At 40.6% G+C, this 23461-nt stretch overlaps 1 protein-coding gene across 2 annotated transcripts in view; it reads left to right on the top strand.

The window, feature by feature from the left end:
- Positions 1 to 23461, top strand: part of mta1 (metastasis associated 1) — a 51439-nt gene that overhangs the window by 1842 nt on the left and 26136 nt on the right. For both annotated transcript variants that reach the window (XM_018733974.2, XM_018733966.2), the window contains exons 2-3: positions 20165 to 20232; positions 23094 to 23187. In XM_018733974.2, coding sequence (XP_018589490.2) covers positions 20165 to 20232; positions 23094 to 23187 — 162 coding nt within the window. The remainder of the gene's footprint in view (positions 1 to 20164; positions 20233 to 23093; positions 23188 to 23461) is intronic.

Here is a 23461-nt window from a genome sequence, read left to right as displayed (position 1 = left end):
TTTTTCCAAATAAATGTGCTGTACTTTCAGTTCAGTGGTGCAGTACTTGGCTTTCTGCAGCCTTTTGATTGGGTTTTTGTCAAATGTATTGTGCATTTCTCATTAAATGTTAGGTGTGGTTGCCATGCCAACAAGCTGCTTTATAAAGCACACCTTTTTAGATCGTATCATTGGTGTACACTTGTAATGTCCTGAATATTAGTTTGATTTTCTGTGTTTTGTCCTTAAAGTATGATAGATACCTGAAAGCTGATGTGAAAAATTAAATTATGTTATGAAGTAATGTGGAGGTTTTCTCAGCTTCAGCCTAATGAAAACCTAAAACATGAGCCTTTTGAGATGTTGTACTTACTCTTCAGGCTGAATTAGTCATTTAAAATTTCTCCAAACCTGAGGCACAGTAAACCTTCCTATTAATGTGGTGCATGTAGAATGCTGTCTAATCATATTGCCACTAGTTTTAGAAGAACTTTGAGAAGGCCTCTCATTTCACAAGCTGTATTTTTTTGGATACACATCTATCTATTATCACTAACCACTTGTCCAGTACAGGGTCTCGGTGGTCTGGAGCCTGTCCTGGAAGCTTAGGGTGTGACAGGGCATACCTTAGACTGTGTACCAGTCTATCTTCAGGCAAGCAGACACACATTCAGTCATGTACTGTTCATATTCTCTTATTTCAATACAACAATTTAGAGTCACCAGTTCACCTAAAACGTGTCTTTGGATTGTGGGAGGAAACCGGAGCACCTGGTGGAAACCTACATGAACAGGTGGAGAATGTGCATGCAGACTGAGATGGATTAGATCCCATGTCAAAACCCACAGCACAGGATCTTTGAGGCACCAGTGCTACCTGCTGAGCTGCCATGCTGTCCTGTTTTCTTTGTTAGCTGATACTTTTATTCATCTCAAAAATTGTACCCATTTATCTAGCTGGTTCTGCATCTGGAACTTCCTGCTGCTCTGTTCAATAACCTTGTGCTCACAGATCTGTACCCTTAACCACTGCTGTCCCTAGATCTACTTAACTGGTACAATGTAATTTTTTTTTCCTGCTTGCCACCCCTACTTAATCTCTCACTGACCTCATCTTTTCAGACTATACATTCACATAATATATTGGTGATGCATAATCACAGGGGTTTTGGGTTTTTGAAATTTACGTTTTATTCTCTTAGCAAATGCTTTCCTCCAAAGCAGCTTCCAGTGAACACTGTGTAGCAGGATTCTTCTTCTTATGCCTTCCACCCCTTCTGGGGCATAGCCTGCCAACAAGGGTTCTCCAGGCATCCCTAAGAGCTGAGATGCCATGAAGTTTCCTTGATGGCGTTTCTGTAGCTGGCAAGGTTTTTACGGTGTGTGGGTATCTAGCCCGACGCCCAACCCTCCTCCTTTCTCAGCCGGGCTTGGGACCATCCATGGTGGAGTTTGTAGCAGTACTAGTCCACACCTTACTCGCCTAAGGTGATTTACAATGCTAGATACTACTTGCACTGGTTCACTTATCCATATACCAGTATAACACACTTTCCTCTGTCACACACACTCTGGGTGATCACCAGTCACCAGTCCATCTGAACAGTGTGTCTTTTAACTCTGGGAGGAAACTGGAGCACCCGGTGGAAACCCACACAGAGACAGGGAGAACATGTGAACTCCACACAGACTGAGTAGAGACTGAACCCACATCTTCTCGCACCACCCAGGCACTGTGAAACAGCAACATTACTTGCTGTGCCGCCATGCTGCCATAATTCTGGTTGATAAACAATATCTAAGACGACATTGTGTAAGAAGTTGAACGGTCTTTGTGTTCATTGGCTACAGGCTGAAGTTTTTTCAAGTTCCAGATCAAAAGGCACCTTAAACTACCAGCACTTAAGATTTACCATAAATCATAGTGTAAAGAATCAGTACATTGATTCATTGTATTATGTGGTGATAAATGTGAAAACTAATACCAAATGAAGATTGTAACTTTTCCCATTTGACACTTCTACAAAGTGCTATATACAGCCTGTATAGTACTTTAGAGAAACTTCAGTTTTTCTGAAAATTATAAAGTGTAATTATTGGAATATAACGACTTTTCCCACTTTAGTTACTTGGAATGTACAAAAAGTATAATCAGTTATGTGGTGCATGTACAGTGTGATCTGTGTTTATAATATGTGTTGTTTTAATTACAGGTACTGATGGTTAAATCAACTTTGAACTTATGAACTCTACCTATTAAAAGAGATTTCTCTAGTATTAGTTTTTTACATTTAGTTTTTTGTTTTGCATATTCCGGATTCCAGAACTCCCATATGCTAATAAAGGCTTTATTATTCCTGGCATTTATTCAAATGAAACCTTTCACTCTGGTCACTAGCATTGCTTTAGATATTATTCATTGGTTATGTTATCGGTGGAAAACATTCTGTGTTGTTTATCCCAAAGATCTTGTCTGATTTTTGTCAGCTGAGAAACGATTTTGCAACATATCAGACATGGAGATTGACTGATTGGTACACATACGTTGCAGCCTCTGGGTGGTGTTTTTTCCATGAAAAAACTTTTGATTATGCAAATACAGGTATGCGCCACTTAACGACAGGGTTATGTTCTGTGAAACCAGTCGTAGTTCAACTTTGTCGTTGAGAGAACACCCCGGAGTGTACAATACTCTTACGTTACGGAACTTTTTTAAGAAGAGTAAACTCTAAAATAACAAAAACTACTGTACAGTAAATACATAAACCAGTAAGAGTCGTTTATTATCATGTATTGTGTACTATACATAAATCGTATATACTTTCATACGTCTGGCAGCACAGTTGGCTTGTTTACAAAACACGCTTAAAACATGATGTGAGTGATACATCGCGTTACGACGGTTACGACGTCGCTCTTTGATAGGAATTTTTCAGCCAATTATATTTTTATGGGACCACTGTCATATTTGCAGTCCGTCGCTTCCCAAAACGTCGTGAAGTGGCGCATACCTGTACACTGACTGAGGTCTTTAATCTCCAAAGTGTGCGAGTACCTCTCTTCATGCAGAGACTGCTTGGCAGAACCAGAACTTTTACTGGCAGCTTGTACCATATCATTACCCTCCGTCTTGGTAGGGGGTCTGACTGAAATCATGTGATGAATAAGACAACCAACCATTGTGACAAGGATTTGTAGTTTTATTGTATTTCATGTTCTGCATTCAGTACCATGGCTATTATGTAATGTTTAGATTACTTTATGAATGTTTTATTTTCCACTTTGTCTAATGGTGACATTGCTGAGCTTTTCTGGTATTATGGTATTTACCGACTTAGCTTAGAAGGCTGCATCCCAAGTCGCTCCAGAGCCATTATGTCTAAATCGGTTTGTGCTTGCTTGGTGCACAGTGATTCATTTTAGTTTTTAAGTTTACCCTCTCTCTTTAACATGGATTTGCATTTCTTTTGTTAAGTACAGTTGAGTCACTGACTCTTGGGGACCACATAAACGGAGGTTTACCAGAATGTTCTGTCCTCCACTTGTGTTTTTAGGGTTCAAAGCGATGTGTCAGTGGAGCTGTGATCGAGTCCATCCATCTGGTTGCTGGTCGTTAACTTATTTTCCTTCAAATTTCCCATGCATTTTCAAGAGAATCTACTCTTCCACAGTGCATGTGTCCAATGTATCTTCAATCCTTTATACTTTTAATGAGTATGCCTGTTTTTTCTGGCATCCTTAAAAGTCTTGTTCAGCAGATTTGAGGACCTACGGGCTTTCATTACAGCTCTACCAAGCTCTAGTCTTTGGTGTATCTCTTGACTGATAGATCCCTTCTTGAATATTGATCCCACGACGTAAAAATTGTCAACGACTTGTACATCTTCACCATCAACATCAAAAATTTGCTGCTGGTCCAGTTGTCATCACTTTTCTTTGTTCACTGCCTGTTTTACAGTGAAAACTGTTTTCATATTTTGCGTAATTCCGCGAATGACCCAACATTGTGAAATAAATGTGTGTGATGTGCTTTATGACAAAACAAAAACACGGTAGTAAAGAGAAGGGAAAATCTGTATGCTGTGTTCAAGTTTCTGCGTGTAGATTTTGAGATATCAAAATCTCTAACTAACAATCACTGGTGACAATATACTGACACCCCTCTGCTTCCATAAATTTGATTTGTGTAAATCTGGATTTATGGAAAAATTCCCGGCATATTCATTATTTACGGATTGTGCTTTTATTTTACGGAAAATGTATGAAATGCGTTAAGCGCAAGTCGGCGTAGTCAGACAAGGCAGGAAGCTGCCTCTTCTCAGTTCTCTCGTGTTTTGAGCCATTAATGCATCGCCTCTCATTAGTGTAGTGCTTTTTCACATGTTTTTTACCCTTTTCATTATTGACAATGCCTGATGGTAAACATGCGCTTGTAGGATTCACTTACTGCTGAATCTCTGTCATTTAAAAAGGATCTTAAAACTCACCTTTCCGGATTCACTGTGACAATGATCTACTAATTCATGTAGTGTTTAAATGTTCGTACTCTATAACATCATGCCTGTTAAACAATGGATAAACCTTCACACAACAACTCCTGTAATGTAACAAATGTTAATGTTTTAAAAAAAAAAAAATGCTAGGAAGTAAACGTCGATATTCGAATAAAGTTTTATGCAGCTACTCATCTAATGTATATGGTGGAATGTAACAAACTGTACTTTAGAGTCACGTGTCTGAATCTAAGTCTCTTTCTCCTAATGCAATGGGCACAATGTATTTTTTATGATATGTACGTCACTTTGGAGAAAAGCGTCTGCTGAATGAATAAATGTAAATGTAAGGAAAACGAGAACCGTCTGGCAAGCGTACAGCAATCGATTTGGAGTTGAAATTGAAAATAATAGGGAAGTATGAAGGTAGACAAGGATTATCATCTATAGCGTGAGAACCAGGTTCAGCAATATTGACTATAAATACGATAGTGAAGGATGCTGCACGTATGAACTTGGAAAAATTTATATTATGTTGAATGATGGGAGGGGGGGAATCTAACATGTAACTTTTGACCTTGTTTTCAATTGGTCAGTAAAGTTTTTCTGGATCAGATATAAGTTTTATTATTTGGATGTTTCTGTATCTTTCTGTCTCTGGCAGATCTCCACTTGTGTTGATAAGGGTGACTGATCTTCTCCGTCTGGTTTTGTTTTGGCTTTGGTGAAGAGTTTGCATGGTATTTGGGCAAAACGGCACAGCCCCGCTGAACATCTCTGTGACTGCTGGTTTTGTTGCAGAGCTGGGCTCTCCCGGTCTTTGTGGCTATAAGTTGTACTGGTTTTGATTCCAGCTGAGCCTTTCAATTCCCAATTGCCTTTCTTTTGATTAAATGCATTGCACTATTAAAATAATGATGAAACTGTTGCTCAGACCTGTTTACTTGAATATTAACAAATAACAATGTTAAAGATGTTTGTTTTTAAAAATGAATGTCAGTGTAGGTTATTTAACAATGAAATACTGAAGGACTGAAAGAATACATTAAATGCTAAATTGTCTTATTCTCTTAATTTGAGCTCAAACAAATACAGGGCAGGATTTATTGCACAAAGGCACCTATAACAGTTTCTTCCATTTTAGTGTATTTTAACGTGATTGCAAAACGAAATCTCAACTTGCTTATTCAGTTTAATTTGAATTGTGCAGTGCATTCAATCAAAATCCCAATCAAGGCTGAGTAATTAAGAGCTCTGCTGGAAAGAAAATCTGCATACCCTGCGGCCTGCGAGGACAGCATTATCCGCCCCTGTGTTTCCACCTGCTATTAGGTTGCCTGGTAAGTGTGGGTTCAGGGTCTCTTTCGTGTTCTGCGTACTCTTACAAGTGGGACTACTGGAACCAAGCAATTATTTCCGGCATCCTGACCCCTCTCTGGTACCTTGGTCTTCAGCTGTGCTGAGCGGCACGTTCTTCACTGTATGAGCACGGGATGAGCCATTTACATTTACATATTTAGACACTTTTCTCCAAAGCGACTTCCAAAAAACTCTGTAGTGTTATGAGCCTGCACACCTTATTGACCAAGGTGACTTACACTGCTAGATACACTACTTACGCTGGGGCACTCATTCATACATTAGTGGAACACACACACTCTGGGGGAACCTGAACAACGTGTCTTTTTACTGTGGGAGGAAACCGGAGCACCCGGAGGAAACCCACGCGGACACGGGGAGAACCTGCAAACTCCACAGATTGAGCGGCGATCGAACCCATGTCCTCTCGCACCACCCAGGCGCTATGAGACAGCAGCGCTACTTGCTGTGCCACCGTGCTGAGACGGGTGGGATACGGTCACATCCTGTGGAGGAAGCATGTACGTGTGTGCGCTTGTCTCTTTGCGCATATACCTGGGTGGGGGCGGAAGGGTGCTTCGGTTACCTGACATTGCCATAGTAACCCTTATTCTAGAGATCCCTGTGGAGAACAGCCCACTCAACCAGCCCTGCAGCGCAGGCCCCTCTCTGTCCATCCTGTGTGAATGGCATTATCAGCACCCAGCGAGAAGCTCATGGTGGTTGTGATCCTCTGCCCAGACGTTGCCCACAACAGCAAGGCTCAGACCTGTTCCTGCATGGAGGGGGGCGCCATGCTGGGCTGATGCAGACCTTGGGAGGCCTCGTTAGTGACTGATCTGCCTGGCTTCTCATCCTCCCCATTGGAACATCTCCTCTGTGCTGTGTTCTCCGCTCTTTCAGCAATCCTTGGCCTAGTTAGTCCGCCCAACAGAACAGACGGCCTCCCCTGGGGATCAGGAACATGTTCTGATTGGATGGCTTGAAATTTGACTGCATGGTGATATCACAGTTTCTCCGGCGAGAGATTGGACCCCACTGGTCAAAAGGGGCGGGAGGGGTGGGAGTGGGGTACGGCCTAGCAGAACACACACGGGCATTGATGGCATAAGGCCTGCTGGGAACGGGATATTGGGATCGACCGGAGCTGCCTGTAGGTCCGTTCGGGTTTGTACAAATTGGAGGCTCTAAGCAGAAGCCATCCTCATAAAGGAAAGGAAGGTGTAAGCAGCAGTGGGCTGAGCAGCTCTGCTCGGCATGCATCGTGACCCCAGTACACAGAGCGCTCTGCTGCTCGGGACTGTACAGCTTGTTCTCGCCCTCTTCAGTGTGAGGTGAAGGGGTCTGTCATTTCAGAAGTGGTGCGACACGATTCTGCTTTTGTTTTCGTCAAATTTAAGAAGATTATAAAGCAGACAACCTCCCACTCCCATTTGTGTCTGTGGGTATGCGTTTGGGCATGTGTGTGTGGCACTGGTGGGGAACGTGTAATGCTGGAGTATATAAAGGCATAGCTATTATGGAAACCTGGCTGTTGTATGACATCCATCCACTCGTGTTCAGTAACCAGGTAGCCAGTTCATTGCGGTCGTGGTGATTCTGGACAAGTCCATCGGGGAGTAAAGTGCAAGGTGTGTGCTTTGGATGGAATGCTCGTCTGTTGTCGGTCACTTCTGTAAACCCATTGATACCTTAAGGGCGGTCCGGTCACCCTCTCGGCGGAACAGCACACCTTTACAGTACTGAAGGAAAGACTGAAAGTTTAGAGCATGTTGCCCCTCGCGAACTCTCTTCTGTGTTAGTTGAAACTCTCTAGCTGTTGACTCAGTTTCACAGCACAAATCACCGTAAACCAGATGTATTTGTTGATGGCAAGTTTGCAGTCCAGTTGTGCCACATTTTGTTGAGCAGAGAAATGAATTAACTAAAGGATAGTAGTTAAATCTGGTGCTGATTTATTCTTTTCTGTATTTCACAAATTATTACAGTGGGGGGGTGCGCGGTGGTGCAGTGGGTTGGCTTGAGTCCTGCTCTCCGGTGGGTATGGGGTTCGAGTCCCGCTTAGGGTGCCTTGCGACGGACTGGCGTCCCGTCCTGGGTGTGTCCCCTCCCCCTCCGGCCTTACGTCCTGTGTTGCCGGGTAGGCTCCGGTTCCCCGCGACCCCGTATGGGACAAGCGGTTCAGCAAGTGTGTGTGTGTGTGTGTGTGTGTGTGTGTGTGTGTGTGTGTGTGTGTGTGTGTGTGTGTGTGTGTGTGTTACAGTGGGATTTTTTCAGATTAAATTTATGCCACTGTTACAGCTATTTGGGGCTTGTCCAATTTCAACTGAAGATATCTGAAATATTCCTCATATTGTTTTCACTTTAATGTGGGTTTAATTCTCCTACCTATTCAACCAACCGATCCGTCAAGGGTTATATGTTTAGGTGGGATATAAACTAGAATACACAGGTGGTCCAAGCAGGTGGTTTAAGAACTACTGGCACGGCATTACACTTCATCCCCCCCCCCCCCCCCCCAAAAAAAAAAGAAAAAAGAAAACTTTGATCTTGGAAAAAGCAAATTTCAGCCAAACCATTCTTGTGGCACTCCATTTATACCTGTTCATAAACTATATATATATATTATATATTTTTTTAAGTGTGGTTGCCTGGCCATTATATCTCCTAATGGTATGCATCAAACATTTATGAAGATGTAAAGCATTCCAGTACCCAGAATTTAAAAACTTATTACTGTTATTGGTCAAATGTATAGTATGTTGTCCATGCTGGTATTAAAAAAAAAAAAAGTCAACTTCAAGGTAACCACCTACTTTCACATTGTCTACAGCACTTTCTCAACATCATTTTTTGTGTTTGGAGTGTGTGTTTAAAATTTGTGTTTAATAAGTATGTGAAATGGTACATCAAAAATATGTAATTGCAATAATGTAAGACGCAGTTTCAGTTGTTTCCTGACCATTTTATTGTATAGTTCTGTGTTTTTGTTTCTTTGTTTTAGGGTTCCCACACTTTTTATTCATTTAGCTGATGCTTTTCTCCAAAGCGACTTACAATTTTAAGGTACTTAAAATAATTTACCCATTTATGCTCCCCCCCCCCTTTCTTGAGGACTTTAAAGTATGTAAGTACTTTTATCAAGGGTACTACAGCTGGAGGTGGGAATCTAACCTGCAACCAAAGGCAGTAACTGTAACCACTATGCTACCAGTTGTCCTGTAGTCTCAGTAATGTGGTCAATAAATAAGTTCCCGTTGAAGCACTGATGTAGTGAATCATCTGGGAGACAATTATATATCTGATCAACAGGAGCATTTATTTTTATGGATGATAAATAATGATTTATTTTGTGGATATCACTGCCTGTGTCTGTCTTTTGCCTTTCTGATGCATTAATGCTGTTGTCTGAAAAGGCTTTCCAGCGATTACTGTTCAGATTCATTTTATAGAAAAGATGTAATTAAACAGAAGAACATTAGTTATGAAACACTGGTTTATAATGCTGTTCTCTGTTTAACTTTTTGGAAGAACTTAAAATTTTTATTAAGAGAAATATAATTTTACTAGTCATATCTAATATGGTTTTGATGATTCACTACACCCGTGTTTCAATGAGCACTTATTTATTGACTACATCACTGAGACAAATAGCAATTATTTTCAATGGCATAAGAGAAAATTTTGATGTGTACAAAAAATGAATGGGAAATGAACACAGGTTTTCCTTCCAAAGTAGGAAAGGGAGTAACTCTAAAAATCCACACAACAAGAAGTGTTGGCGGAGTATATCTGTGCAATACCTTAATCATCGCTCGATATAATGACAGCATTCCTTGCAAATTAGGCTCATGTTACTTATCCATCCCAGCTATGGGAGTTTAGCTAGATGCCGATGTTTAGATTAGCTAGCTGTTCATGGTTTGAAATTTGATGTCTTCAGTATTGGAATTTCAAATAAAATAGACATGCACTACTCTTGTTACAAGATGCAATTTTATTTACATTCATTTATTTAGCAGATGCTTTTCTCCAAAGCAACTTACAGTGAATACTCTGTCGTCTTGAGCTCTCCATCGAAGGTGAGTTCCAGTGGTAGATATACTACAGTACACAACCTGCAGTCAGTCACTCATTTCTGCACCACATCAGTGTTACATATTCTCTCACATGCTATGGGCAATTCAGTCACCAGTTAAACCGTAACATGGTTTTGCATTGTGGGAGGAAAGCCATGCAAACACAATGAGAACATGCAAACTCCAAACAGTATGTAAGGGTGGAACTCGTGTCCTCTCCTCCAGGGGCCAATATGCCCTCGGTATTCATGCCATGTAGTCTGTAAGCAGTGTGCTGAACTACTTGTCACTGACATTACATTACAGGAGGAACAACTTTCTGTTTTTAAAAAAAAAAAAATAGTCAGAGCATTACCATGACATTTGGCACATGACAAAAAATGGTCCGACTACATGTAATCTGTTGTTGAATGTACTTCTTTATACTTCAAGTTGTATGTCACTTTGGAGAGAGGTGTCTGCCAAATGTATAAATGTAACTTAAAGGACGATTTACTCTTGCAAATATGTAAAGGTGTTAAAAAAAACTGTGTACATTTATTAATTTAGCAGACATTGGTAGCGTGTCTATGCTTCATGCCGTTATTTTTCTATAGAAACTGACATACAGAATTCATTTTACTGCTTCATATAAAAACCCTTCTTGGATCAAACCCTTATTGTAATGGATAAGCTTTAGTGCCCCAAAAATGTTAAGAGCTGAGTTGTCTTTATCATTGTGTATCTGGCAGGGTTTTACATGGAAAATTGGTAAAAGGACATTGACTAGAAAAACTTCTGAGATAGTACTGGAAAAAATGAATACCTCACCTGGAATGAGGTCACTGGGTCTCAGAATTGGAGCCTATGCTGGAACTTGTAGCATAAGCACTGAGACACCGTTACCCACTATCGCCATGCCATTAATTCTAAACGCTGGTATACTATTTGTATACAGTACATCTGGGATACTACGTACCCCTACAGATATTTAAGCAGGCATGTTGGGAGCATGGTAGTCATCTGCTGGTTTCATTACTCTACTTGTACATAGCCTTAGATATAAATATAATGTATAAAAATGTCTATGGGTACATGCAGTCCGTGGATTACAAACTAGTTCTGTACCTAAGTCTGTCTTTAAGTCTGATTTTTGTGCGTCAGAACAGTTAGGTAAGGTTCGTGTCTAATGTCAGCTAGTCAAATGTTTCTTAGTAGATCGTCTACCTTTCTATGCATAAAAAACATTAAAGAAACACTTCCAGGATAAAGTAAAACATCTTTAATATAACAGTACAATAATAAAAAATACAATATAATGATGACTGTAGTATTTATGATAGATATAGAAAGATAATACTACTGTATTTGTAATAGAGAGGAGGAAAGTGAATGTGTGTAGGTATATAAAAAAAGAAACTTTGCTTTTCCAATGTTCATTGGCATTTCACCTTTTTCCAATGGCTTTGTTATTTCCACTTTAGTTTCAGTCGTGATCATTTTCCTTTTCTTGAATGTGTCACCATCATTTGCATCACATTTATGCTTTGGTGCCACGGTTAGGAGGGTTAAAACAAAAAAATTAAAGCCAAATACAGTAACGCACACAAGACACTGTTAATGGCAACGTGGTTCATGTCATGCTGAGCAGGCAGGAGACAGGTAGGTGTGTGGACCCAATTGTGGGATCTTTATTATTGGTACGCAAGGGAGCAGGCTCGCGTTGGTTGATGCACAAACATAGGTCTTGGGTAGAATCCGATGTTGTAGTCGAGGGGACGATGCAAGTGTTAGGAACCGTGGACATCAGGAGCGGGAAAGGGGGAGTGTGGGGGACAAGGGACTTGGAAGAATGGGTAGGTTGTTGTGGATTCACTTGAAAGCGCTGGAGGAGATGGGTTTCTTAAACGAGATTCCATAACCAGGATGTGCAGGTCCAGCTTCTTCATACCCCGTTGCTCTGATTTCGGGCAGGCAGGGACATTTGGGGCGAGATCATGGGCGTGACAGTCCGACTGAAAAGAAGGAAGTCTTCTCCTACATTGGGCTCATGCACCCACGAGCCGACGAACTGCTGTAGACGTGCAATGTTTGTATGCATGTCCCAAAGCAGCGCCCATCTATTACGAATCATTGTATGTACAGTAACTCGAATTTTTAATATAGTAGGCTTTACGGGGGGTGGTTCACAACTACAGGTTTTATGTAAGTCGGACGTTCCTAACCCTGGGACTGCCTGTATTGTACACAAGACTGGTCTGCTAACAGTATGGCAGAGGTCAAATAGTGATTAAATTGCTGGTAAATCTGTCACAATTTAATGTTTTGAGGAGAGTATTGTCAAAAATCATGTCTCCATCTGACAAACAATAACACTGCATTGAGCAAGAAAGTAACATGAAAGCTAACTGAAAAGATAGATACTTAAACAGGAGAGTTGATTGAAAACCACCACCAACTGCCCTCAATGTACCACACAATTGATTCAACATAATTTTAACACAAATGCATTGAAAGCTGTCTTTTGGGCCTCAGAGAGCTCATACTTGGTAGACTTGATAGACTTCTTTAGCAACTACTATTTTCTCTTGGCCAGTATGTGAAAAGGAATAACTTGGAACAAAGTCTTAACAGTGGGGAAAAACTAACATATTTTAAGCTTTTTTCGTAGAATGCCAAAGGATGCCTTCAACACACACTGACTTTGGCCAGCTCTGCGGCCTGCTGTACCACGGTCATACATAGGATAAGGAACATGAAGTCACCGACTGTCCCAACATGGTACACACTGCCACATTGATTCAGGTGTGGTTTCTTGGATAAACAGCCTGATGTAAGGTGCCTTTGACTGCTTTCTACACCAGCTGTTGACATCATTGAACTTTCATGGAATGTGCAAGAGTGCAGAGTGGATTTCCTTTACTTACACCTCCATCTGTGTGAAGAAAGTGTCTTGAATAATGGGGCAGTTGCCATTAGACACAAATTAGGTCCTTTTTGAGAGAATTCCACAAGGTTTTTCTGAAGGGTATGTGTAGCTGTGGAGCTTAATATTCATATTGTTTTGTATTCGTTACTATGCCATGTAATGTTTTAGTTTGAAAATCAGTGACTGTAGATGGAAGTCTTCTCCTCTACATATAACAATAGTGGCAGGTTGGCTATCTGACAATACAGTAAATGACTGAATATGGGGATCTTAACATTCTGTATGCATTCAGTTAAGATGTTTCTGAGCACTTTTTGGAGTACGTTTGGTTGCATTTACAAATGTGGAAGTATTTTCCATGTGAAAGTCAACTGTAGATGGAAAAAGATGACTAACACTTTTGCTATTCAAAACTTCCCCAGTGACTAAGAGCAGACCCACTTTGTGCCCAGAAGGCGACGAGACCCATCAAGGAGGCAACACAGCTCTTTGAGTTTTGGACCCAACGCTGGGATCCGAATACGTTTTGTACGCTTAAATCGGAGGTCTTGTGAATTTGGGGTGATGAGTGGTATCTTAAATAGCCAGCACAGATATGTGATAAATCTTTTCAGTGGAAAACTTGAGTTCCTGAGTTAGTTTTTTGCAGCAGGATTGTTCTGTCCGACTTTGACACATTGAATTTGTTTGTATCCAGTCAAAGGGGGAACATATTAGCATAGAATAAGAACAAGTGGACTGAAATTGCAAAGGTCACCCGTGTGTCAGAAGAAGTTACTGTGAAGGGAAGAAACTTGTGCGTGTATATATGTGTAGTTCAAGACGTTAGTAATTTCTATGTCTCATCCATGAAAGTGAAGGACACCAGGACTGATGTACAAACAGATGTTCTGAGGGGGAAAAAAAAAAACTCCCTCCAAGGGAGCAAGGAGGAGTGGGTTCTATTAAAGAAGCAAGCTTCTTGTGTCTTAGCCTTAGAGGACTTGTGCCCTCTGCATAAGAAGTTGCTAAAGAACCACTCGTAGGCTCTGCTAATGTAAAAATCTAGTCCATCTGTCAACACCATTGGTGTTGTGTAAACTCAAATGGGTGTTTAATGCATTGGTGGTACCTGATGGAATATTGGCACTGATGATTCATAAAGAATCTTTTTTGTAGAAAAAGAGGGAATAGAAACCTAAGATGCAGTTTGTAGCTGGCCACTACTGTTTTGATAATTTATGATTAGTATTTGCCTTAAATTTTTTTATTTTTTAATTATTCTTATTTCTTCTGTGCTTTTCCTTTTGTAATAAGAAACCTAAATGTAGTGAGCTAACTGTACCTTACCCTGGCCCATTAGTATATTTCAAAAATTTAAAGTTCTCTAAACCTACACTAAAATCAATGTTTTTATGATTACACAAAGAACCTACAAATAGAACGAAACATTTGTGTTAAGTGAGTACAATCGCATTTTATTCAATTACTGATTATTTCCAGTGTTTATTTGTAATTCACAAATTCATATTGTGTAAGCTGCAGCAGCTGCAGAGTACACTGTAATTACCTTTTAAAAAAAAAAAAAAAACTTAGACCATTTAAACCCAGAAATATCTCTTGTTTATCATGTAAACCATTTCGAAACAGTATTTAGGGTTTCTTGATACAGATGAAGGATGTCCAAGGTAGCCTCCAAGCATGTCAGTCTGCAGATGGTTAAGTTCACCGCTTGATAGTTTCTACACCTACAGATGTTGTCCAGATATAACAGTTATGCAATGATTTTCACCCACTCATTTTTGCTCACTAACTTAGTGACATCTGAATCTAACCCACCAATCTACCTGACTAAATCTGTCATCTTGTCTGCAACGATAACTTTCATTACCATGAATATGTCTATGATTACAATAAAAACACATCAATAACATTTTAGCAAATTTGATATTTTATTCTAGCAGCACAAATTAATGCAGTATCCCAGTGCTTACAGGGCCTGATCCCTTCGTATACCCCAGCTAGTGCTCCGCTCTTCCGCTGTGGCCCACTTGGTAGTCACACTCACAAAGGGTCCAAATCCGAAATTCAGTAGATTTTTGGTTTGTCTTCGATGTCATGGCATGAGCCCCCTCTCAAAATCAAAACTGTTGAATCCCTTAATTAAGAAGGGTCTCGAACAACATCTCTTTCGAGCCCACTGTACCCTGATCTTGCCATTGTTTGGATTCAAATAGGCAGCTACTTCAGTGACAGTCATACATATATCTATGTCTAAATTTCTTTGTGAACTTTTGTTTTTCTTCAATTGTAACATGCTTTAAATGTAACGCATAACTGTTTTACACAATTGTCATTCCACACATGTAACGTTGTGTTGGTTGTGTCATAAGAACTGGCCTGCATTGTTTGTTCTACTCGAAGTCCATGCCCCCTTTAAAAAAAAAAAAAAAAAAGAAAATTCACAAATTTTAGTTTGCTAGCACGCAGATACTTGGATGCTAATATTATACACAGTGTGTGACAGATGCTGTTTTATTTCTCACATTGAATGCAGAATGACTCAAAGTTCCTTTCAAGTGATTATTCCGACACAGACGCAAACACATGTGCCGTTATATAATGCAAGGGCAGTGTAACGGCACGTGTAGTGAACTAGATTTGCCTTTTAGGAAAAATAGAAAGTTTTTTTTGAAGTGGGTGGTTACCAGCAGTTGCAGATAAGTTGTGTAAGTGCTGGAGTCGTGGATCGTGACATCCACGATGGATTGCCTTCACTATCCATCGCGCATTGTCTTTGGTACAGCTGACCGTTTTACGCTGGCTCCCAAACTGCAGGGAAGTACCTGGTCTTGTGGTTCATAGTCCCTGCACTGGAAGTCCTGCTCCTCCCTGCTCACTGAATGAAATGAAATGTTAAAGCCTGGGTTGTGGTCTGACCTTTTTTGAGTCCGCAGGTTTCATTTACACCACACAGCAAGTGCGATGCTGAGGACTTTTCCTGGCTCATACCGAGTATACTTCACACATTTTATAACAGGATCTCAGAGTTCTGCCTCAATCTCACTGTGGGTAGAAAACTGCGGGCTGCAAGCCTTTTGGGGTTTCCTCCTGGCCTAGGGGCTAACAGTGTGGCATTCAGAGCTCATTTCAGGCTTTGGATCTTGTTACCTCCTCTTGCTTAATTATTGAACTGGATGTTGGCCATATTCCTTTTTCCTTGATGAATGGGGCAGTTTTGCGGTTTTCAAAGTCTTGGGTGGGCGAATGTGTGTAAAAGGGTACCGGTGTAAGGGGTTAATCCCCTGTGCTGGGTTCTTGCTTATGCAGAATCTGCTGGCTCTTTGCCTACCTACTGGGAGAAGTGAAGTGTTGTGTGCTTTCCCATGTGGGAATCTGTGCTTTCTGCGTGAAGTCTTCGTGGAAGCTTCTTAGCGACTCTCTCGGCTCTTGGGGCAAACGTAAACCACCTTGTATTTTCGGTCTCATCCTGGTGCTCTGTAGGGTTGGTGCCAAAAGGCTGAGGAAGTTCAAACAGCTGCCCAAACCACAGAAGCTGTAAGATTGAACTTGTGATTGAAAGGTCAGGGGTTCAAGTCCTCCTGAGTTCTGTGCTTATGAAGAAAAAAGCACTGAACTTGGCTTTTTTAGACCAAAACTTCCAGATAAATGGGTAATTCTGAAACCAAAACTTAATACTTTCATTCATTCAAGTGACAGTGTGTGCGATTTAGGGTCATGGCGATCAAAAGACTATCCTGGAAGCATAAGGTGTGAGGCAGGAAGGGTACGTGTCAGCCTATCACAGGGCAATCGCATATACAGAAAGAGCAATTCGGAGTCATTAATTTACCCGAAACATGCTTTTTTTTGAGGCTGTGGGAGGAAACCAGAGCACCCAGAGCAAAGTCATGTGAACACGGAGCGATAAATACTAGAGTCGTTCTTAAACTGCTACAAGTTTTCTTAAGTGATGTGATTTCCCCTGCTTCATTTGCTGTGAAGCAACAAAGTCAAAGTGAACCTGAAACTGAGCTGTGATCTCCTTCTCCTTCTAGATTGAGGGGGAGCCCAGGTGGAATGTGTCAGCAGGCATCGAAGGCTGGGCTTGACCACCAGGCTCCCCGCTGGGTGCAGGCTGCAGAGCTGGCAGCTGCCAAGGCACACACTGGGCTAAGGCTAGACACCCTACCAAGCACAGGGCCTGGGGGAGCGCTTCCCACCGAGAAACGGCCCACGCGGAGCCTGGCGCTCAGCCAGACACAAACACACACTCAAACACAGAGTGGGGCTGGGCCAAGGCACCAGGGGTTTCCGCAAAGAAGGGCTGCATGCTCTAAGTAGAAGTGAATTTTTGGAGAAGTCCAGATGGTTTGAGCTGTGTTTCACAGAAAGGTGCACTTGGTGGCTTCACTTTTTTGTGTTCAGTAAACGGCATTATGGGTTACCGCAAATACAGATCTTTTTTTATGTAACTAAGATGTGCTTAATGCAAGCTAGTGAATTTTATGATTAAAAATGAGTCATTCTGATAGAAATGATCAGGTGGTTGTGGTAGTACAATCAATAGCAGGGGCACCCATGTGAAGATGTCAGGTGACTCTCTTACTGTTAAAGAGACCCTGCTTTAGGAGGAGGTTCCTTATTTAGGGTTTGGGCTTTGTCCCGATTGCTCGGTTTCAGTTATCTGCAGTGTTTCCTGAAACTCGACGTAGATGAGTCAGACGTTGACGTTAGTGAAACACACGTGCTCAGGTCTGCTGGCCCATTTATGGGTCGTACTTGCCCTATAGGTCCTGTGTGGGGAAAGGTGCTGAAAATACCGAAAATGTAGAAACTGTCACAGCTTGTGGAATGAATCCCTGCAGTGTGTGAGTAATAAGACTTGTCTCTTGTTAGTCTTTTTGTTACTATTGCTTGACCATGAGTCTTTGGTTGGGTTCTTCGCTTCGCTCTGAGGCTTATGTGATGTTGTAAGTCTCGGTTGTAGCACGTCTGGCTTCCTGAGCCTGGCGGAAATATCACTTCATTTACAGATGTTTTCTGGGAAATCCATGAGTCACCTTTAGTTTTTCGGTGACAGTATGGAACTGCATTGAAAAATGATGTAAAATATACATTTTTTTTTTTTTAAAGCTTTATGAGCTGTGAATGAGCCTTGCATTGGAGGAAAAGAGCACAACTAAGGAAACGTTGGCTTGTAACAGCCAAAAGTGTTAAAGCACCATTAGTCAGTTGGGCACCAACATTTTGGATTAATGGAAATTCATTTCTTTGCATTTACAAGCACTGAACTTGGATTTTGTGCATCTCCTTGCTGGAGATGTTTACGTTTTTGTTTATTCATTCAACACTCCCCCCCCCCCCCCCCCCCAAGCTAACATGCAGTAGTTACCTAGTGTTTAGTTGATGTTTAGCTGATGACTTTGGGCAAGGTGACTTACAATGCGAGACACACCGCACTAAACTCCCTGTAGTCATTCACCCATTCATACAGCAGAACAATGTAATGCACGCGCGCGCGCACACGCACGTTACAGGCCATTTAGTCACCAGTCCCCCTGAAACACGTCTTTGCACTGGGGGGAACCCATGTGAATATGGAGAAACATGGGAAGGAGTTTTATTCACAAGGCAATATTTCTATGTAATATTTGTTCCATTTGTGTAGGTGTTATGAAAAATAACTCTATATATATATATATATTTTTTAAAGTTTTGTATTATCCATCCAACCAGTTCCACTGTAAAACTTAGACAGGAGGACAGTGGTAGCACTTGAGCTCCTGAGCAGAGTCCCTGTGATCTGGAGCCTATCCCAGAAACACTGGACATAAGACTGAGGGGGCTGGATGGGATGCCATTTCTTTAGTATTATGTTTTATTAATTTTTGTGTAAGTGCAAGTTTATTGCAGCATTTCCATAAAGTTTATATGATAACAGGGTTAAACACTGTTATATTTAAGTATATTTCAGAATAAATAGGTGTCACTTTTGAGACTGAGGAACCCATACAAAATTTTACCATTGAAACTAATGATTATTATTTCTTTGGGTCATGAGAATTCACCTTAGAAAGGATTTACTGAGGAATGCATTACCTGTGGAAGGTGAAGGAAGACTGTATAAAATGTTTCCTACTTTTCAGTCACATTGACAGTATCAATCACAGTCATCGATTAATGTGAATACAGTATCTCAAATCTTAACTTTTGTCTATTTGGTAAACATTTCTGATCTATTATGAAAATGTATAATAAAACAGTTTGGAAGTTCAAAAGCATTGGGAAAGATTTTCATGGGGAAAAATTATTTTTTTTTACTTCAGGAGAGAACTCCCCTCCTCTTCTGTCATTCGTCTCTCACCCCTAAAAAGTATCAGTCAATTACAACAGGAGTTTCTCCTCATGGGGTGGTTTCATGGAACAAATTACCTTTATTCATTTAGCTGATGCTTTTCTCTGAAGCGACTTACAATGTTAATACTTACAACTATTTACCCCTTTTCACAGCTTATGGCAGGTTAATAGCAGGTTAATTTTTAACTGGAGCAATTTAGGTAAATACCTTACTCAAGGGTACTACAGCTGGAGGTGAGACTCAAACCTGTGACTTTTGGGTCCAAAGGCAGCAGTTCTAACCACTATGGTATTACCTGACCCAGCCCAAATTAATCCTGTTATGTGAGTCATGGGTGTATTTGGGTATTTTTAATATGACATTAATATGTCTTGGTTGTGTATCACTTTTAACTTGCAGTACAGTGTTGAAAAACATCTCAGGGTTTTTTCGTGTTCCTTTCATAACACGTATGTGATGTAAAGAAAAGATTGGCAAAATCTTATGGTAACATTTTTAAATTCCACTGACCTCCTCAAACGTGTATTGGTGGAGGTATCCTGGATGTGTCCTGGAAGTAATTAATTGGTTGCAGTTTTTATAAATTCATGTGTATCTCTTGTACCATTGATATTTTAATCATGTAGCGAAAGTAAGCTGCAAAGCCTCTAAAGTCTATACATCCTAGCTTTTATTCTATATTCTATTCTATTCTGTCTTTTCTTTGGCCTTTAAATGGTAAGAAAACATGTTGTTTTGCTTCAGAGATTATCTTTGCAGCCAGAGATGCAGCATTATGTACTTAAAATGTCCATTATTACTGTGGTGTTTTAGTTGGTCCAATTCGATGGATTATTGGAGATGCTTGTGAAATACACCTGTTAAGGCTTCATACTCTACATGATAGTTTACTTTCTGGGTATGTGTTCAAGTTAAAATTTTGTGCCTTTAACAGTTGCACTACATATTGCTTTTGTGAACCAAAGTCATTAAGCATTTTCATGCGACTGATATTTGCTTCTTGCAGATTACGTCTACTTTGAAAATTCTTCAAGTAACCCCTTATTGATAAGAAGAATAGAGGAGCTCAACAAGGTAAGACAGTTTAATAAAGCTTCTCTTAGCTCTGTTCCTGGTGGATCTGATGTCCTGCTTAAAAATGTGTTTGCCTGTGTTGGTGGCGAGGTGGAGTTGGAGATCCTTTGATATGATTAAAACACCTCCGTGACTGGACCATATCCCAGACTCCATCTTAGCCCCCGAGAGCCTCTTACTTTGCCTACTGTAGGCTCATCACCCAACCTTGCAAGAGACTAGGTATGTTCATGTTTGCTGCTTCTCAACACAAATGCAGTCCTCTTGGTGGTCCTCATTCCTCAGCACAAAACTTCTATTTATATTGTTATACCAGGGTTGTATTTAGTGTGTGGTCAAATCGCAGTAATCACTCTTGTAGTTTTCACCGAAAAATTTACAGGCAGGTTGGCAGTGAGCTCGTGGACTCTTAGCAGTAGATCACTTTTTGAGTGCTGGTGAGATTCTTCTGGTGAGACATCTCATGCGTATACTTATAATCCGTTCACACAAATGACAGACGAATGGGGTTCGTACCTTCACCCAGTCCTCACATAATGGGGATCTTTCCTTATGTAAAATCAGATTACCATTATTTCTTACAGGGAAGAAATAAATTGTTCCTGAATGAAAAATGTCACCTGAAATGAATTAAAATACCAAAATGAAAACTATTGTTATGTGTAACAATAGAAACGGCAACATGTTTTCTATTTGTAACCCAACTCATTTCTAGCTGGTCTTTTAATGTTATGCTGTCATGTGTTGTCAGTGACTGCTTGTCCAATGCACGGTCATAGAGAACCGAAGCAGTGTTCCCTCTAAGCTGTGCACTTGTGGTAGCACACACAGTTCACTGACTAATCGCACATGGCAAAAAAGAGACCATGTAAAGCTTCAGTTTTTTCAGACATCAAAAAATTTACATAACAGGCAGTCAGTGTAAATTGTCTCAATACCATCTCCTGTCAGGCCAGTATGTACTGTTGTCTTTATCTTGCTGTTCTTGCTGATTCTTTTTCTCTTTAGTCTTGATATTTATATCATATTAGGTCATTTAACTTTTATTTTGCTGCACATTTTTCAACAATGGCTAAAAATCTTGCAGAAATTTTGTATCGCACAAAGCCTCTGGTCAATTCAGGAAGCATGGGTGTGAGGTGGGGTACACCCTACACAGATTTGTTGTGAAATTTTGTCACCTGGATGGTTATGATGGAATAAAATGGAAGTTCACAAGATCGTTGCCTATGTCTTCCATGCTGCCAAGTACAAAGTGCAAACTATGCAGTTTCTAACAAATGTTTGATCCTCACTCCTGCTGTAGTGTTTTTCAACAGGGTACTTACCATCAAGTGCTCAAAGATATACATTGCCATGCTGTACAAATGAGTAAATCACTGTAAATGGTTTAAGATTGAGTTGCTTGGGAGAAACGCGCCAACTAATTGAATTAGTAGTATTCAGTCTGCAATTTGAGGTGTGACATTCATCTCATTTTTGGGTTTGGATTAGTTGAGGCTATCAGTCTAACAGGAAGCAGGAGGTGTGTTTCTGGTTTTGCCATAGAAGAAGAAGAGGTTTCTGCATGCTTTGCAGAGGGGCAGGCAATAAGCAGTGAATGAAGTACCTGTTGTGAAAGAAAAGTGGCCGCTTAACCAAAAATTTCACATGAGTCTGTTGTAATAAAAAAGAAGAAAGTGTACAAGTCACAGCAGTTCTTCACTGTAACCTGAAAGAATTTAGTTGGAATCATGGAAAGAGAGCATTATTGTTGAAGGGTGGCATTATTGAAAATGTGGATTTGAAAATATAAGCTTGGTATACAGTACTGGGCAAAAGTCTTAGGCACTTAGATGTTTCACAAAAATGTTTTAGATGGTTATTTAATGTCTTCTGAATTAGTGTCAATGGGAAAGAGCATATTTTAGATTTCCAAGAATTTATTTTGCAAAAAAGTTGCAGTATTATAGTAAGGGTTTTGTATGTCGTTAAAGAAAGAAGGTACACACACTGTTTGAGCCTAACCCGGCAACACAGGGTGCAAGGCTGGAAGGGGAGGGGACACACCTAGGATGGGACGCCAGTCCATCGCAAGGCACCCCAAGTGGGAATCGACCCCCAGACCTACCAGAGAGTGGGACCTGGCCAAGCGGTTGACGATGGATGGCTACTAAGCTTTGTAGGAAGTTTATTAATAAAGAGCATTATTTTTGGAGGCATTCTCACTTTACAGGTTTTTACCCCAAGTGCCTAAAACTTTTGCACAGTACTGTATAATTTGTAGTGGTCAACTATATTCAAACATGTTCTCAGTCTGAATGTGAAGATTTCAAACTTTCAGGTTTGACTTTTTCTTCTTTGCTATTGACACATGTTAAACTGGTAGCTGAACTAGTTTCCTGTTCCTGTTCAGCATTTTCTTTCTTTGGAACTATTGAAATGATTTCCAAATTGCATAAATACCAAATATATGTTATGAGTTGAATATGAATTAGTTTATGGTAAGAAAATGAGGGTGCAGCAGATGTTATCCTGTGACAGGTCATCCAGAGTTTTGCAGTTAAATGATGAGTGCATTTTTGTTTCCCTTACCAGAGGAAAGGACTGTGTCACAGGGTCTTCATTTATTTTTTTTCGTTAGGGAAAAGCCAGGCAGCATTAATTTGTGCCATAATGACTTCAATGCTGAGACACAGCAGAAGTCCACAAAGCCACAGTGTGTCAGCGGACACCCACAGTTTAAGAAATGCCACCCAAAGAAACATGTGCCTCCTTAACTTTACTGGTTTTTAAAAAAAAAAAAAAAAAAAAAAACTTGGCCCATGTGGGGTATGAGTGATTTTGTTGCTGGGTAATTTACTTGTCCCCTTTCTTTGCAGACAGCCAATGGCAACGTGGAAGCCAAGGTGGTTTGTTTCTACAGACGCAGGGACATCTCCAGCACGCTCATCGCCCTGGCAGACAAGCATGCAAGTGAGTAGGGATTGTGTGTGTGCTTCGTGTAGGATGTGTACTGTGATTCTGATTTCCATGTATTTCCTTCGTCGTGAAATTATGAATTACGGCTGCAGCAAAGCAGTTCTGTCAGACAATCAAGCTGGGCTTAGATAATTGTCTATCTCAAGCACTTCACCTGTTGTGAAATGTGCTTTGAGTTGCACAGTGTTTTGAAGAAGAGAGTCTGCCAAATGCATAAATGTGAATAAAAATCCTACATCCTACATTCTACATTATCCAAATCCTCTAT

Source organism: Scleropages formosus, chromosome 15, assembly GCF_900964775.1.
Source record: "Scleropages formosus chromosome 15, fSclFor1.1, whole genome shotgun sequence".
NCBI classification, from domain to species: domain Eukaryota; kingdom Metazoa; phylum Chordata; class Actinopteri; order Osteoglossiformes; family Osteoglossidae; genus Scleropages; species Scleropages formosus.
This window is presented reverse-complemented; position numbering and strand designations above follow the sequence as displayed.